Source organism: Nelumbo lutea, chromosome 3 (genome assembly GCF_056320005.1).
Source record: "Nelumbo lutea isolate HS-2025 chromosome 3, American lotus-T2T, whole genome shotgun sequence".
Taxonomy (NCBI): domain Eukaryota; kingdom Viridiplantae; phylum Streptophyta; class Magnoliopsida; order Proteales; family Nelumbonaceae; genus Nelumbo; species Nelumbo lutea.
Window position 1 is genome coordinate 50,302,472 of NC_142686.1, and position 18,694 is coordinate 50,321,165.

The 18,694-nt window shown below is 34.8% G+C and overlaps 1 protein-coding gene across 1 annotated transcript; it reads right to left on the bottom strand.

Moving 5' to 3' along the window:
• Window positions 1-124: 124 nt before the first annotated feature.
• On the bottom strand, window positions 125-14,141 carry LOC148864891 (putative fructokinase-4). Its single transcript, XM_088975028.1, has 5 exons — window positions 13,458-14,141; window positions 2,926-3,176; window positions 2,482-2,773; window positions 1,162-1,314; window positions 125-938 (listed from the first exon to the last, which is right to left on the bottom strand). Exons 1-5 carry the CDS (start codon window positions 13,818-13,820, stop codon window positions 552-554), a joined length of 1,446 nt encoding a protein of 481 aa, XP_088831154.1. The 5' UTR covers window positions 13,821-14,141; the 3' UTR covers window positions 125-551.
• Window positions 14,142-18,694: the final 4,553 nt, after the last annotated feature.

The window sequence follows — 18,694 nt, forward strand, 5'->3', positions numbered from 1 at the left end:
GTTCAGATTTGCACTGTAAAAAAACAGACTGGACCAACATGCATCCGCAAAAGACAAAAAGGAGCGCTCATCAACTAAAAGAGAAAAACAAATCCTTTCGATCGCAACAAGAACCAAAGAAATCTCAAGCCAAGAAGAAGAATGACTAATACTTGCTAGGGAGGCATACGTTCTATGGCAGTATAAATAATGAAATAAGCATGTAACAAATTACCCCACTAACCCACAACCCCAATTCACAATTCTCTCTTAATCGACTATGCACAATTGTAATGTATCTTATCAGTTAGATGTACAACACCATGTACCATGAGCTTCGAGCATTCAAATTGAGAACTCTTCTAACCCTGAAGCCTATACGTGGCAAATTAGGATTTTAATCTTGACAGTATCCAAAGAGGTGAACTCAATTTGTTTACCTCTTCAGGTTTTCAATCATTCACCCCTTGCTGCCATAGGTCAGTTTTCATCAATTGCAATGCGAGAGAACGCATCTGGAAAAACAATTCTAGTCATCACCAACTTGTTGCAAAAGTCTTTTCAATCCTGCATCAAGATGTTACCATCTTCCTCCCCTGCACAGTCTGAAGCTTATACAACAGTTCAGAGACTACCTTTTGCAAAGAGACATGTTTCAGCTGATCATTGCTTCCATTTATGACTGTCCTTGAAAGAAGTGATATTTCTGGAGTATCCATATTTTCATGAAGTAATTTGCTCCAGAACTCATCATCGTCATTGAGGTTTGAAACCCTAATTAACTCAATGACACTTTCCAAAGTGGCAACATTTCTACCAGCCCCACAACCCATGGCAGTTGCAGCACCCACTGCATTTGCAAGTGCTAATATATTAATTGTAGGCATATCGTGAAGAAAACCAAATGCAATAGCAGCAACGAAACTATCTCCACAGCCGACAGTATCAATCACATTCACCTGAAGAGGATTCAGAATATTAACAAAATTACAGAAATTTCATGTTGAGGTAAAGATGTACAAGCAAGTAGACTATTTCTTCAATGAGAAAATATGTTCCTTACATGATAGCTCTAAACAGGTCTTGTATTGTTGATCCATTAAAATTAAATGGTACTTATTGAGTTACTTTGTTATATCTGCCTTCCCACAGTTCAGACAAAACAGTGCTACAAGTTGATACCTTGAATGCAGGTGCACAGGAGATGCTTGACATTGTTATTAGAATGGAACCTTTTGATCCCATTTTAACAATCACCCATTTTGTGCGCACTCCTTTCCTAAGCAACTGTTGTCCAGCCAATATTGGGTTTTCTATGCCAGTCAATGATTCAGCCTGCACATTATTTGTATTTGCAGATCATAGATTAAAAAGCATGCAACACTGAGCAAGAAAAGTATGGAATGGTAAACAAACTTTTCAGGGGCAAAAAAGTGAAAAAAAAACCCTATAACTGAAAATTTCGACTGAGTACTGACTAGCAGCAACACATAGCACCTATGATGTACTTAGGTCAAGGGAATTTGTATGAAAAATTTTGATCTCAAAAAGAAATTCTAAAATTTGAGAAGTTTATATAATAGGCCTGGGTTTCTTGGAGGTGATCAGCATTTCCCCAGCTGTTTGGACTTTGAGTCTTGCAAGCAAGGAAAGGTAAATAATACATGCATTCCAGAAGAGGCTGAGACAGCAAAGCATTTGATCCTTCACTATGATTGTACTTGATTTTCTTTCTCCATGTTTCTTTTAAGCCTTGGGGATTTTTTGGTGCTTTCTTCTATCTCTTGTGGAAATTCTAAACAGCTGGCAATCAAAGAAATTGAGATAATATGCCTCATATAAATAGAATATGTGGCAAGGAGAAAGTGCCAAGAACTTCAGGAGTGGTATTTCCATGGCTATGGAATATGAATAAGGTGGGGGAGCAAAATTTAATCTTAGTGCACAAATTTTTTAGATTATCAATATAATACAGCAGTTCATCTTCTCAAAGAAGAAAAACAGTTTAAAATTTTTAAATTATCTTGTTTGGAATTTAAACATAGATTAGCACCTAAAGTTGTTAGTAAGTCAAAGTAAATAAATATAAATGTTGCAGAACTGTCATTTGTGATTTACAAAAAGTAAAACCAGCAAACTATAGTATCTCAAATGATTTTTAAAGACTTCAAAATTAAAAAGCAAAAGAATGAATAATAATTATTCAACAATTCTATGAAATCCATGGAAAACCAGCTTAATGCATATCCATCAATAGCCAACTGTACTGACCGATATTGGTTTATATCATATCATGAATTCATGATATCAATATTCTCAGAAGCACTTCATATTTATAAAAGGAACAAGATTCCACAATATTTTATCAAAGTAAAAATAAAAGCCCATATAAATAATTGTACAAGAGCACCATTTAGTAAGCAGTAAACATATGCATAAGATAACAAGCCTACATAGAAATATAAAGCAACATTAGCATCTATAAGAAGATTCCAATCAAACCTCATCAGAAGTTAAAAGAAGAACATCACTCGTCCGCAAGAACCAGTCAAGTGCTCTTTGCTGTTCAGGCGTCCCCTTAGAAAGTGATTTTCCCCGTGGTCCAGGATCAAAAAATATTGATGTCCCTACTTCCATGGCATAATCTAGAACAGACATAATTAAACTGGGAGAAAGCTCATCAAAGCCATAACCATTGCAAAATAGGATTTTTGACTTCTTGATTGCTAACTTTGCTTCTCCAGAAAGTTCACTCAGCCAACTGAATGCAGGATCCTTACTAAAATCAGCTCGACTAGTAAAGAGAAAGAGGAAAAATCAGATAACTATGCACTCCAAAAGGCAAAGTAACCAACATATGAATGAGTACTGTGCAAGAGCATAAAAACGAGGAATTTATTTCCCAAAAATCTTTCTTAGTGTCAACTTTGATGGAAATTCATGTACCTGCAAAATCCATGTCTTTGCAAAGGGTCCACCAAAACCCAACATATAAGTGTTTCGTATGAGGCAGTAGAGTTTGTAATAGAATCAGTATCTTCATCCAATCCAACCATACCAATTCCCTCATCATGAAGCACATCTAGGAGGAAGTGTCCATAGATTTCATTGCCCACATGACCAAGTGTTAGACATTTAAGACCTAGTCTTGCTGCCGCAATAGCCATGTTGCAGTTACCTCCAGCTTCCCAATAGCGCTGTGAGGCCCATGTTACAGCACCCACAAAAGAGATTCCATGTGAATATTTATAGAAATTTGAAAATATATATAACATAGTTCCATTTTGCAGATTTTTTTATGAAACTAAGAATTTTCAAATTGAAGAAATGGGATGTATCCAAATTTACTATAAATAAAGGCACAGACTAGTTAACAAAATGTGGTAAACTGCAGTGTCCAATCCAGAGGAAGTAAAACAACAGCCAGTTTTAGACAAATCCATCACAGAAAATCCTTCCATGGCTTTCTTGGATGACCAAAACAGGAGTTGGTCTGTTTTAACAGGCATACATATGCACCGAGATACCCCCTCCTAAGAAAAAGAGAGAAGAAACTAAAGAAATAAACAGAATGTTACTTCTTTAAAAAAACTAAATAATAAATAAACCTTTTTTGGAAGGAATTTATTTAAAGCAGAAGAGAGAGCAATACAACAGGGGGAGAGATTTCTCCCCAACTGCTAGACACAAACACATGGCTACAAGGAACAAGTAAGGCATAAAGTTCTCATTCCATACAATTTCCCCCCAATGCTCATAGAAAGTTTTGACCTTAAACCTGAAGGGATTACAGACTGAAGCCCATCTAAATAGCAAACTTTCGGCTTTCCCACATATCTTCTCCTCAAAGGACAACTGATCTTCAAATGTCCTGCCATTCCTCTCTCTCCATATGCACCAGCAAACTGCAAAAGGGGTCATCTGCCACAGGCTTACTAAAAGCAAAAGGCCTCCAAGCCACCACCAAAGAGTACAAGTCTGGTTGTTCCATCCATTGGACTCCAAATAACTACAACATGTGAAGGTCCTCCCCTTCATTATTGCACCTAACCAAGGTGCTTTCGTGGAGGGAAGACAGATCACTGATCAAATCCTCATTGCAAATGAGAGTTTGGAGAGCTTTAGGAAACCTAAGAAGAAGGGAGTGGTCTGCAAATTGGACTTGGAGAAGGCTTATGACTTAGTTGATTGGTCTTTCTTATTGGATGTTTTGAGAAGCTTTGGCTCTGGAGACAGATGGTGTAAATGGATGTGGGGTTGTGTTAGGACTTGTCAACATTCTATCTTGGTGAATGGAACTGTGGTTTACTTCTTTCCTGCCTTGAGAGGTATAAGGCAAGGAGACCCACTCTCCCCCTTCCTATTCACCCTGATTGCCGATGTACTTGGGAGACTGATCAATAGAGCTGACTCGAGGAATTTGATAAAAGGGTGGCGTGTAGGAAGGGAGGAGGTACCACTGACACATCTGCAGTTTGCAGATGACACAATCTTGTCCTGTGAAGGTGGAGACATAAATTGGATCCGGAATTTAAAATTGGCAATAAAACTCTTTGAGCACATGTCTAACCTCAAGGTGAACTTTATAAGAGTTGTGTGGTGGGAGTTAATGTGGAGGAGAGGGAATTAGGTGAATACACAGGTGTTCCAGGTTGTGCAATCTCAGATTGGCCTTTGACATACTTGGGCCTCCCCTAGGGAGATAATCCTAAGAATGATAGATTCTGGAACCCGATAGTGGAGAGACTTGAGAAGAGGCTTGTGTCCTGGAGGAAAAACTATCTTTCCTTAGAGGGGAGAGCCACTGTGATTAGGTCTTCCCTAGCTAACCTACATGTTTACTTTCTGTCAGCGTTTAAGATCCCCACTAAGGTTTCCAACCTTTTGGAAAAATTAATGAGGGGCTTTCTGTGGGAGCCTGGAGAGGAGAAGAGAGATCATAGGGTGAAATGGGAGGTAGTAAGTAGATGTAAAAAGCTAAGAGGCCTTGGGATTGGAAACATTAAGAAAAGGAATATGGCTTTGCTGGGGAAATGGTTGTGGAGGTTTGCAGTGGAAAGAGATAAGTTGTGGACTAAGATTGTGGCTAGCATACATGGGCTGGAAGATAACGATTGGGATCCTGGAATCGCGGAAAGGGCTACAACTGCTTCTCCTTGGAAATCCATTAATGATCTGCTTCCAGCTTTCTCCCCTTGGATCAGGTATGGTCTTAACTCTAGTAATTGCATAAACTTCTGGGAACAACTTTGGATAGGGGATTCACCTCTAGCAGACCAGTTTCCCTCCTTGTATGCTCTGTCAAACTTGAAAAATGAACCTATTTCCTCTTTCTTAGGTCCTTCAGACTCCACTTCTGGTTTTGGACGGGACCTAGGCCAAAGAAGGGCAATTAGGGACACAGACTTTGACAGTATTTTATCTTTGTTAACCATCCTTGAGAATGTTTTCTTGGATCCTAATAAGGACACCAGATTTTGGACTCCTTCCACCTCAACTACTTTCTCTTGTGCTTCGTTTTTTGAAACCTTAACTCAACCTCCTGCCACTATTGGGTTGTCCTTTCCAGTTAAAGAAATTTGGAGCAAGCCCATTCCTCCTCAGGTTGGTAGTTTTTGTTGGGAAATTTTCTTGAAAAGAATTAACACAAATGGTTTGCTTCAAAAAAAGAGACCCAATTCTTGTCTACTTCCTAATAGGTGTACTCTATGTAAAGTTGATGGGGAAACTGGTTACCACCTTATGGTTTCTTGTAAGGTTACTAAAACTGTATGGGAGTGGGCTCTCTCCCTCTTTGGGTGTTCTTGGAATCCCCCTGAGAGCGTACAAAGTCTGTTCTCTCCTATGTTTTTCAAATGGCCCAAGAAGAGAGGAAAGGTTATGTGGAGGAGCATTAGGGCAGCTGTGTGTTGGACCCTGTGGGAAGAAAGAAATTTACAAATTTTCTCAGACAAGGAAAGAACCCTGGAAGATCTATTAGACCTAATACTTTTAAGGGCTGTCCACTGGCTAAAATCTTTGGAGCTGTTCTCAGACTTTCCTATGGCTGACTTATTAAGAAATTGGAAAGAGATGGCTACCTCTGCTTTGTGTAAGAGGACTCTTAACCCCTTCTGGTCCCCTCCTCCCTCTGGATTTATAAAACTGAATTTTGATGGCAGTAGTTTGAGGAATCCAGGGACTTCTGGGATTGGGGGAGTATTCAGGAATGAGGAAGGGAGTGTTATTGCTTTGTTCTCAGGCCCCATAGGAGAAGGAGACTGTCTTAGGGCTGAGATCCTTGCAGCTCTGGAAGGAATACAAAGAGTAAGGGAACTGAATATCAGACGTTTGGTCCTAGAAGGTGACTCGAAGGTGGTGATTAGTTGGCTGAAGGAAGAGGACAATGGTTTGTGGAGCTATAACAATGAAAAGAAAAAATTCATTTGGTTGGGTAGGGACATTGAGATACAATACAGCTGGGTGAAGAGGACTACTAACTCATTTGCAGATGGCCTGGCAAGCAGGGGGTGAATAGGGAGTCCATCTTTTGGGCTAATTTTTAATTTTCTTTCATTGTATTCTGTTGGTGGGGAGTTAAGACATTTTGCCTCCCCCTATTGTATCTAAAGTTTCACAAATCTTCACATTATCAATAAAATTTTTTGTTACTGATCAAAAAAATAATAATAATAACTGCAACATGTGACTCCAGATGGCCTGAGAGAAATCACACTGAATCAAAAAGTGTAATATTATTATCATTCGCTCTGCATAAGCAGAAAGAGTATAAGTCTGGTGGTTCCATCCAATGGACTCCAAATAACTGCAACATGTGACTCCAGATGGCCTGAGAGAAATCACACTTGATCAAAAAGTGTTGAATATTATTTTCATTTGCTCTGCATAAGCAGCAATGGTTCATAATCATTGTGCCTTTGGCTCATATCCACAGTGGGGATCTTCCCTTTGACTGCTGACCAAAGAAAAAGGATATCTTTGAGGGAAAATTTTGCCTCCAAATCCAATACCAGGGAACCACCTCACCGACATTGGCCAAACTGGCAAACATTGAACTTACAGAGAACTTGCCTAACCTATGACCTGTCCACCAGATCTGGTCCATTTTTAGCCAGCTGGGGCTTCATCCTCTCCACCAAGAGCATCAATTCAGTAAGAGTCTCTAGGTCCCAGTTGTTCACTGATCTCCTAAGCTGGAGAACCCACAGTGGATTGCTTCCAATCAGCTCATAAAAGTCGCTTATCTTTGCATGTTTATCTTGAGCAAGCACATAAATGGTTGGGAATACAAGGCTTAGCAGCCTATCACCACACCACTGATCCTTCCAGTAGTAGATCTTCTCACCATTTCTAGGTCTGAAGGATATGAGCTTGAAAAAACAATCTCCTTGGAGCATTATACCTTTCCATAAGCTTGAACCATATGAGCCGATCACTGGATTTGTTTCCCAGCCAAGACCAGCTTCACCATACTTACAGTTTATCAATTAGAGTACACCTTACATTTTCTAACCAAGTGGTAACTAATAGAAAGAAAATGGAAGACAAAGGGGAGAGAGAGAGAGAGAGAGCAATAAGAAGCCGAATTTCTCTGATGCCTCAAGGTTTTCCACATGCACAAAAAGAGGCAAAATACTTTGGCATTGTAGAAGGACAGCAGTTATTTGGAGCATTTGGTGTGAAAGGAACACCAAAATGTTTGAGAATAGAGCGCAGAAGCTGGAAGATACAATAGACCTCATTAGGTTAGGGTGGTCCATTGAGTTTTGACTAGGGATTAGTTCAAAGGAATCCCCATGAACTCAATCCTAAGAGGATGGACTGTAATTTCTGGATAGGGTTCCAAGCAGCCATCAGGTTCCCCAACTTTGAACACCCCTTGAAGCTGGAAATATAAAGCTGAATTTTGATGGTGTAGGTATTGAAGGAGTAATCAGAAGTGAAGCTGTATTAATATTATTAAGCTATTCAGGACCAATGGGAGAAAGAAATTCTTTGAGAGCAAAATTTGCATGCACCATTGACTGGGTGGTTGTTAAAATTATGCCTGATAAGAACTTGAATAGGAAATGAAATGATGAAAACAGATAGAAGAATGAAAAGAACAAAAAGGAAAAAAACATTAATCCAATTTCCTTGTGAACATTGTCAAAAAGAGTTGGTATCCAACGTTGTACTGTATACCATGTGGCTACAGACTGACTTGATGGTTGGAGTCAATAAATGAGTGGTTATTGGACAGAAAACTGCACAAGAACAGAACAAGCCCATAAAGTTGACAAGATAATAGAATTGTAGAACCAACTTACCAACCCACTGATATTGGAAAAAGATCCAGAGTCTTATGTACAATGATAAGGGTCCAGATTTTTCAAGCAATGGGAAGGTTATCACCACGTTGCTGCAGGGCTGGAGTTGGACAGTGAGGAAGGGTACAAGATTGGCCCAGGTGGGTTGGAGCATCCTATTGACCAGCCAAAATAAGTACTTAGGGATTGTTGCTAAGAAGTTGCATAATTACCCCCATCAAGGTCAAGGCAATTGTGGAGGCACACCCAGAGGTTGCAGCAGGGTGAGACAACAGGCTGTTAAATAGATAGTTGTCTTTCCTCTATACATTTTTATTTTTATTTTGTTTGCTCTGTGGGGCTACGCAATGGGGGTAGCCCATCCCCCAAACCCAAAACCCCCCAACCCTTGTGCAGGTGGGATTTGATCCCAAGTCTCTGCTACAACCAGCCAGAGACCTTACCAATTAGCCAGTTGGCATCTTGCATCTTTCCTCCATAAATTTATTTGGTTTGTTTACTCTGATTTGTAGTTTCTGTTGTTGGTAGAGGTATTCAGATGATCACTGGTTGACATGAGATGTAAGAGAAGAGACTTGTAGAAGAAGTGAAGAACTGGAAAGTCTAATGGAAGAGGAGTCACCATCATCTTCCATAGTTCAATAAAAATTTTGGTGAGATTTTCTCAGGGTTGAGTTTTGCTCAAATCCATCAAATCAATGACAGTGTAGAACATGGAAAAATCTTTTCTTGATGAACTGTTTGAGGATATTTGGTGAGCATTTTTTTGAAGGTAAATAACAGAATTTTATTAAAAAAAACAGAAAGCCACCCGAGAGAAGGAAAAACAAACCTATTTCCTCCCCTACCTGACTCCAAACTTTAAGACTCCAGATAGCAAACCCAGAAAACAGCACTCCCCTCTTCTATCCTAGCTGAAACAACATCAAACCCAATTGAGAAGAAAATACAAACCCAACCCCTCGTTCCTATGGACCTTTAAACCACCACCACCCCCTGACTAATACAGACCAAACTTAAAAAAGACAAAAAGCTACCTAGCAAAATAATTCAACACCATTACTTAGGCTAATTGACAACTTGAACAACAACCTGTCTGCTTCTCTTGGAACATTTTATTGTTTTTTTTTCACCTTCTTGATAGGACCCATGCCAAATAAGCCCCCTTTTGGCCTGGTGAAATCTTTTCAAGACTGCACTGGTCAAGAATGTTTCTACTTTCTAAATCACCTTACAGCATTAGGAAATTTCTCGAAATCTATAAATTTCTTAGGACTTGTATTGATTACCTCTAACTCAAGAACCAAACTCTTCTTAAAATCTGCTCTGCCCACTTCTTGCCTTCCTTGTTATTACTTATTCGCTTTTTCTGCATCTCCCCTGCAATGAAACCAACTTCTTCACATTTTATAGTATCTTCTTTGCAACTTTTCTCCTCCAATTCCCTAGATGCTTTGTGAATTCCTTTCCCTCAAAAAAGAATAAACCCAATATTTCATGAGCACGTGCTGCAAATAGGATGGTTAGGCAGGAAGAAGAAAGTAATTTATCTCAAGCTGGTTAACAAACTGGTAGTCGAATTGTGGCCAAGCAAATTGCTGCAAACTGCTATTCGAGGCTCAGTTGACTACAGGAAACAACTCAACTGGGCATACTCAAAATCTACCAGCTAATTTCTAATCCAATGGAAAGAGGTTTAAAGAAGACAAGGAAACTCCAACATGCTGTATTTACTAATTGGAAACAACACTTCAAGAAGAAACTATGTTGGCATATAAGCATGATTCAAGTTGGTTTCTCTGGTTGATTTGGAATAAAATTTATCAAATGCCTATCCAAAAAGATGTAACAAGATTCAAACTGAATTTTTTATGGTAAAAAAATTTATTAGAAAAGAAATGGAAAATATACAAAATGGCGATAAGATATCACCACAAACATCACCCACCTTTCTCAACCAATACCAAGCACCAAGAACAGGAAAAAGGGGGCAAAATAGTGATAAGATGCTATCCATGAGAACCCTTGAAGAATATCATCCATGGAAAAGGGGGCAAAAGGTTTAGGCCCTGTTTGGCAATGTCTGCATGAATGTTTCTGCTATTTCTGGCGTTCCTGCAAAACAAAAACATGTTTGGCAAAAATAAAATGAAAAGACAAGTCATTCCTGCACGAGAACAGCACCCAAAGAACACGTTCTTTGGGAGTGACAAATCGACGCTCTCAAAGAACACGTTCTCTTGGAATGTGAGGTTTCCACAACATCCCTTATTAGTTATGAATACGTGTGCCACATTCTCACGTGAGAGTAGGGGCATTTTTGTCATTCCACTCAAAATAATAAACTCTAAGCCATAATGTTCATTCATTGTTCCTTCGACCTCATCTCTACCAATGCACAACCCAGGGAGGTGAACACTAAGTCAAGGACAGTGAATAGCTGGAAACACATCTCCAATGACTTTTTCCAAACCAAAACCATTTACACAGGTATGGTTTTCTTCCTTCTTCCCGTTTCTTTATTGTAGACATGTGGATGCTCTGTTTTTTGGTCCTCTGATCTGTAGTTCTCCCAACCCTTGTTTTCAGAGATAGAGATAATGATAGCTAGCTTAAAACACTAGTAGATAACTCTGCATTTCTCCCAACCTGTTTTGGTTGGAGCTAGGCCTTAAATCCTAAAACGTAATTATTCTCCCAAAACCAGAGAATCTAACACGTTACGAGCAAGGTGAGATAATGGATATACAGCATGTCAGTCTCCACACACTCTTCTCTTAAACAAATAATCCAACAATGGCTTCCACCCCAATTGTTTCCAACCCTTGTGCAAGTCCAACCCCCCAAACCCTGCAAATCTTCTCTAATCTGTCCACCAACTTCCTCTCTAAACCAACATGTACAAGTAGTAAAAGAAAACCCATTACTAATGGGGCAAGACGGGAGCAATTTCTATTACAAAGTGATAAAGGAAGTTCAAGTGGTGCCACATTTTATTGGTGAATGGGGAGATATTACTATAACATTGAAGGATGGGACCAAGGTAAACCTTGGAAGTGTACCCAGGTTTAGGAAAATTGTCAATTATTGCCTTTCCATGGCTGATTAATCTGTGGTTTCGGAGGTAAAGGAAGCTCGGCTGAAAGATTTTCTGATGGCCTTGTTTGTTTAATTTGTTTTGCGAATTCAACCAAAGGTCCTTTAAATAAGATATGTAATAGTTTTTCTTTTTGGAAAGTTTAGCAGGAACTCTGTAGATGGTAATTACAAGGAAATTTGTTTGAAATATTGATTTATACGACTTTTGTTGCTTGGTAGTTGGGAGAGTCTGTCTTGCATGCATTGGTTTTATGTGAGTTTGTTAGAAATCTACCATTAATTATCTATTGATAGTTGAGAATGGAAATGGTAGAATATAAAAGAAAAACACATAGAGCAAAACAGACCCACAGGAAACAGAACATAACAAGAAACACTTGACAAAGACTAAAGGCTAAGGACTAAGCACATGCAACTAAAGACTAGCACAGCACGACCCCTAAACACCTAAACAAGACCAAAAACACCATTGTTACCTTTCAAACTTCCTGAATATGCACCAGATATTCTAGTGTTTACAACTTATTTCTATTGTTAATTCTACGACTTTCTTACACAAATATCCTACTATTTCCAAATTCCAAAAAAAAAAATCACCATTCATTCATCAAAACTAATAACATTTGTTAGGAGTGGCCGAATTATTTCCATTTTATTTATTTTATATTTGTAGTTATGTTGTTCACTTCTACTGTTTACCTTAAATAGTGGAATGATGAAAAATTTACAGTTCAAAACATGGGCAAGAAATAGTTTAGTTATCCAAACATTATTTCTATTTCTATAGAACAAAAATTCATTCTCAATGAACAAATTGCCAAATGCCTCTGTTGTTCCTGAAGAGTAAGAAATGAAATTCTTGTTTCCTCGAGAACAGAAACAGGTGAGAACATTGCCAAACAGGGCCTTAAAGTCTTCACCCAATGCACCACTTAAACTGAGATGCTCTCTAAGGTGTCTTCCTTAGGTTGCTTCTCATCACTGAAGACGTTATCATTCCTCTCTTTCCAACCTGTCCATAGGATTGCAGCCCTCATGCATCTCCACAGGTACCTCCCTCTCTTCCTTGGAAACATAAGGATGGTCTAAAGAGACCATCAAATAATCGGGAGGAGTTTTCCTAGAACCAGAACAAGAGAGAAATTGTTCCCAAACACCAGCCACAAAAGGATAGGAAAACAGTAGCAGAAAGGTAGCTTCTCCATTTGCATTGCACAAGGAGTAGTTGTTTGGTAAAAGGCACTGGCTGGGTTTTCATTTTTGGAGATTTTTAAAAGTGCTGATTTTCGAATAGAAGACCTCTCAGCAAAGAGCCCTAATTTTTGGTGGCACAGGACACAGGTCTATATATGATGAGTGGAGGAGTAAAGGACTTTAAAGAAAGAATCAAAAGAAAAGATGCCTGAAGTTTCAGTAATTCAAATTTTACTATCTTCCAAGGAAGTATCTAAGTAAAACTCTTCTAAAGACCTTAATAATACGAGAGTGTAAGCTCTTACTCTTCTCAATTCCTTCTATAATTTCACAGTGTGTGCGTCCAATTCTCGTATTCAGTTATCATAATCGAATGAATTTAATATATTGCTCAGGTTTTCATCATATATTTCCAACTAAACGCATTGTTTCTTAATTCCGGCATCTAATTTCCATTGTACAGAACCCCATCTTGTATACCTTCCCTAAAAGATAAGCACACGATAGTGATACAAATTTGAGACAGACTAGTAGTTGTTCGATAAAAAAGAACATCATGCATCTTAACTGAAACAATTGCAATTGTAAACCAAAAACCCCCCATTATTACTTGCACGCTATTTCAATCTAGGAAAAAGGGTGTCGACTTCTCTCAAACTCCAACACGTCGCACTAGCCAAACTCAAACTTCTAACAAGATCGATTTCCTTCAATGCATTGATCGATGAATCAGAAAAATGTAAAAAACAACATAAAACAGAAACTAATAAAAATCTCGGATTATAAACCAGTAAACTATTGATTTTGCGTTTCTTTTGTCTTTTTCGAAGAAACTAAGAATCAGACAACTATAACGAAAAAATACTAGTAACCAACCTTATCAGGCTTCGATGCTGATAACTGTTCCATGTAGGCCAGTCTCTCGTCGAACGACGCCGGTGGCAACTCGGGGACATTGAGAACTATATCGACGCAGAGATTACTGAGAGTAACAACGTCAGCCTCCTTAACGATTACACTCTTCAACCTTTCCTCCTCTCCACGATCGCCCAGGAAGCTCAAAGAACTGGGACGATTCTTCGGAGCCGAGATGTCAATTCCCTTACAGTTAAAGATCGAAAGAGCTCCACATTTCGCCGAATATGGCAGGAAGAGACGATTGATGATCCGAGGGTTTTGAGAGAAACCAGACTGTGGAGATGTTACGCTGCATGAAATGGGAAGCTTGAGGAGATGCATCGAGAGAGAGAGGGGGGGGGCGGGAATGTTAGTACATGGAATGAAAGAAAAAGAAAATGAAAACCTAAGTTGGTTTGAAGTAAAGTTCAGTGAAGTCGAAGTGGAAGACGTGAAGCAAAAGACTCTGAAAAGGTTTTAGTGTTTGTTTGAGGTTGAGACTTGAGACGAGAGGTTGAGGGTGAGAGTGAGGCCAGGAACGAAAGCAAGTAGGCCAAGTGGAATTTTCAATTTTCCACGCTTCCACATATTCTCCAGTTCGGAGAGCTTTTTGGAACCTGAAATCAGCATGCCTGTTTTCGTGGACATACCCAGTAGTAGCCACTGGCCACTACCACTATCCATTAAATGGTGTCAGTGAAAAATACCCCTCAACTTTCATTTGTGAAAGATTCCTTTGAACTATTACTTTGCCACAAATATCCCTACTTACTTGGTAAGTTAAAAGAAAGAATATATTAAACTACGAAATGTCTATCTAAACTTTTCTTATTTTTTTTATTCGCTTTTTTTTCTTAGGCCTCGTTCGCTTTTAGGTAAGTTATTTATTTGATAAATGCAGTTATGTGAGTAAGTTTTTTTTTAGAAATACTTATTCGGATAAATACATTTACCCATGTTCTTTTATTTTTCATGTAAATAAGGCAATGGTCATTTATTCATAAAAACCATAATTAAAAAGGGGCATTTTTGTTCCATTCAAGTGTTAACAACTTTTCCACTGAGTGGGAAAGTTATTTATCCACCTAAGAGATGGGTATTACTTACCTAAATAAGTGGTACCTAAGAAAATAAACTTTTTTTGCTCCCTACATAAATCTCAAAAAAGAACATGGGATTATTGGTCAATGGGAATCCCATTGACCAACTCCCCCCTTCTCAAAATCCAAAAAAGAATGTCCCCTTAAACCCTAATCGACAAAAAAAATCCTTCACTTCTTCAATCGAAATCGAAACTAAAACTGAAACCAACTAAAATAACAATAATCATTTTTTCACTTGCATAGAAAACAAATTCTTGATCCATTTTGTTAATATGAATGTCTCTCTTCATCTTAAAATATAAAAATTACTAGTGGGGACTCGTGTGATGCACGGGATTTACCAAGGAAAGTGAAATAACCAATACTTATAACTAAGGAAAGAATGCAATGTTGTTTAAAATAATTAAATTGATCTATAGTTAACTTTTTTAGTCATTAACTAAATTAATCTAAGTCCAAACTCAAGGTTTAAGACTTTGGATTAGGCTTGGATTGATCCTCATCGTGACCTAACCAACCCAAGTTGTATGAATTGTAACATTTGTAATTGGACTAGACCAAGGTCACCAAACCAAGTGCAACCCATGCATGCATTATTTTTAGGTTTTTTTAACTATTTTTAGATAATATTGAAACCAAAGGAACTATGAGGGATGGGCCACCCACATTGTGTGGCCTAATTAACCAAAAAATTAAAAATTTTGGGCTAAATTTTGATAGTGTATTAATAGCTTTTAAGATTTCTTGGCCTAGCCCAACCCACACCTTAAGTGTATATGTATATAACACTTCTATATATATATTAATATAAATTTGTTATCTAAATATTATATAATAATATTTACCACATATGCATATAACTTTCAAGTTGAACTTATTAGGGGTTGTTTAGTTTGGGCCCTATCCATTAAAACCATCATTGGATTCTAAAAGTTTGATACCCAATTGGACTTCAAATCTGATTATCCCTAATACTGTGTGGGCTTAGTGCATATCTCAGCCAGCCCTAAGTCAAAAGAAAATAGCTTCTTGAGCATGGAAATTTATAGATCCAATCGGGCTAGATTAAGTTATAAACAATTTGTTACTTTTTATTATTAATTTTAATTATCCTACCAATACTAATTTTTAATAGTTGCTAGATAAAACCTAGGGGTGAGAATTCGGTTTATTCAGTTAAAAATCGAACCAAATAAATTGAAATTTTAAAAACTGAACTAAAAGAAAATAAAAACTAAAATAACCAAAACTAAATTTTTTAATTCCATTTTCTGTTATTTCGGTTAAAACCAAATTTTATTAATATATACTCTATTATCTATATTATAGCATATAATATATATAATGAAATCAATTTTATTATATTATATATTATATATTGTATACTACATATAATAATAGAAAGTTCGATTAATTTGGTTAACCAAATTTCTAATTCTAAAAACTAAAAAAACCAAACCGGAAAAAAAATCAGAAACCAAATTTTTTTGTTTGGTTTTCGGTATTAACCGAATGGTGCTCATCCCTAATAAAACCTATTAAAATTTAATTATCCTATCAATAAGTTATACTTGGGCTTGGTGTAGATTTGAAATAGACCTAGTTTAGAAGAAAATATTTGCTTGAGCCCAAAGTTGAGCTAAGCTATAAATGATTATCCCCAAGTAAAACGAGTCTTATGACATTATGCAAATGGTTTACTTTTTATTTTTCATAATCTTTTACTTTTTATATTTATTTTAATTATCCTATTAAATTATATTTCAGTTTTTTAATTTATAAACAACTAATTAACACTTATTAATTTCATAGATTATAATAATTGCTAGATAAAAACTTGCTAAATATAGATTGCACATTATAGGTTTATAGAGGAACCAGAACCGTTTTAATATTGTATTTATTAATAAAAAATATTTTAAAAAATACAGTTAATTATTTAAAAAATACTATAATTATTATTAATACTATAATAAAATACTGTTTTGAATAAATAATGTAATTATTAAAATACTTTATTTATTGAATATATGGCTAATTAATTAAATACTATTAATTAATAAATATTGTAATAAATTAAGTAATGTTAATTAATAAATAAATACTATTCATTATTTAATATATACATTATTTATTAATGTAATTATTAATACTGTTTTTAATAAAACATTGAATTTATAAAAATATTATTAATTATTAAAAATATTGTATTTATTAAAATACTATTAATTATTAAAAACATTGTAATTATTAAAATAATGAAAGATATTAAAATATTGTAATTATTAAATTACTGTATTTTCAGAAATATTGCTAATTTATTGTCTAAAACTAATTAAATGTAATTTTATGGTAATTAAGTATAAATGTTTTGGTAATTAAATGTATTTTTTTCTATTTACAGATTAAATTATAATTACTATTAATTACAGTTAAAAATAATTATTGTTAATTCTATTACTCTTAATAATTAAAATACATTATTTTTCATTATTATTCAGTATTTTTTGCAATAAATAACAATTATTTTATTTTATTAATTATTTTTAGTATTTTAATTTTGTTTTAGGTTTTTCAGAATTTTTGCATATGAGTATTTTTCGATAATTTTTAGTATTTTCAGCATTAATTTTTTGCATATTAGTCACTACAAAATTATTTGCATTTGCTTTCAGTAAAAATAAATCAAATAACTAAATAAATACCATAGTTTATAAAAAATACAGTTAATTTTCAATATTTTTCAATAATTTTTGGTTGGGTATTTTTTAATAATTTTTGGTATGTTTTAAAAATAAAATACTATTAATTATACTTTTTAATTATTTTTCGATAAATACCCATATGAATATAAAATACTATTAATTTTCAATATTTTTAATTATTTTCAGTATTTTAATTACGTTTAGGTTTTTCAGAATTTTCAGATTATTAATTAATTGTTGGTATTTTTTCATTATTATTCAGTATTTTTTGCAATAATTAAAATACATTAATTAATTATACAATTAATTTAATTTCAAGATTATTAATTAATTATATTACTGTTAATAATAAAATACATTATTTTGTTCATTATTATTCAGTATTTTTTGCATTAAATACAATTAAATTAATTTTTTATTTTTTTAGTATTTTAATTAAGTTTTAGGTTTGTTTAGAATTTTTCAATATGAGTAATTAAAATAATTTTCAGTGTTTATTTTTTCATATTAGTCACTACAAAATTAATTTTCATTTACTTTCAGTAAAAATAAATTAAATGACTAAATAAATACCCTTATGAATATAAAATACTGTTAATTTTCAATATTTTTTAATTATTTTCAGTATTTTAATTACATTTAGGTTTTTCAGAATTTTCCTGATTATTAATTAATTGTTTGTATTTTTTCATTATTATTCAATAGTTTTTGCAACTAAATACTGTTAATAAAACGAGTTCTGCATTTTACTTTTTTCATTTATTTTTATAATTTTTAATGTGTTCATTATGCACAATAAAGGTCTCAACTCAAAAAAATTATTAATTAATTAAAAATGCATTAATACAAAATTATCTAATAATGTTATTAAAACTATCAGTTAATATTTTTATCTTTAAATTTCTTATGTTTATTTAATTATTGATATTTTTTCATTATTATTCAGTAATTTTTGCAATAAAATACTATTAATAAAACGGGTTCTATATTTTATAATTTCAGTAACTTTTATCATTTTTAATGAGTTCATTATGCATAATAAACTCATAAGTTATGTAATAATATTATTAAAACTATCAATTACAATTTTTATATTTAAATTTCTTGGAATTGAAACACATTTTTAATATTTATTAAGTTTTGTTAATATTTATTTTAAGTGAAAGTTTAGTGGGATTTTAATTTTATAATTTTTTGATTGTTTAAATAGAAAAAATGCAAAAAATGGAGAAAGTAGATAAGTATCTTCTATCAAAGGAAAGACATGCTGACATGGCACATCCAATCTTATTTTATATATATATTCAATAATTTTTCCAATAAATAAAGAAAAGCCAAACGAAATCATAAATTTTTATCTATCAAAAAGAAACGTATATTATTTTATTTAAATACTAAATCCATGTAG

Excerpts from the sequence above, each read along its gene's own strand:
- LOC148864891 (XM_088975028.1), bottom strand. The coding sequence starts at position 13,820 with ATGCATCTCCTCAAGCTTCCCATTTCATGCAGCGTAACATCTCCACAG. Across the intron at positions 2,774-2,925 it reads CAAAGACATGGATTTTGCAG|TCGAGCTGATTTTAGTAAGG; the intron begins GTACATGAATTT and ends TCTCTTTACTAG. Across the intron at positions 1,315-2,481 it reads TTCTTTTAACTTCTGATGAG|GCTGAATCATTGACTGGCAT; the intron begins GTTTGATTGGAA and ends AATAATGTGCAG.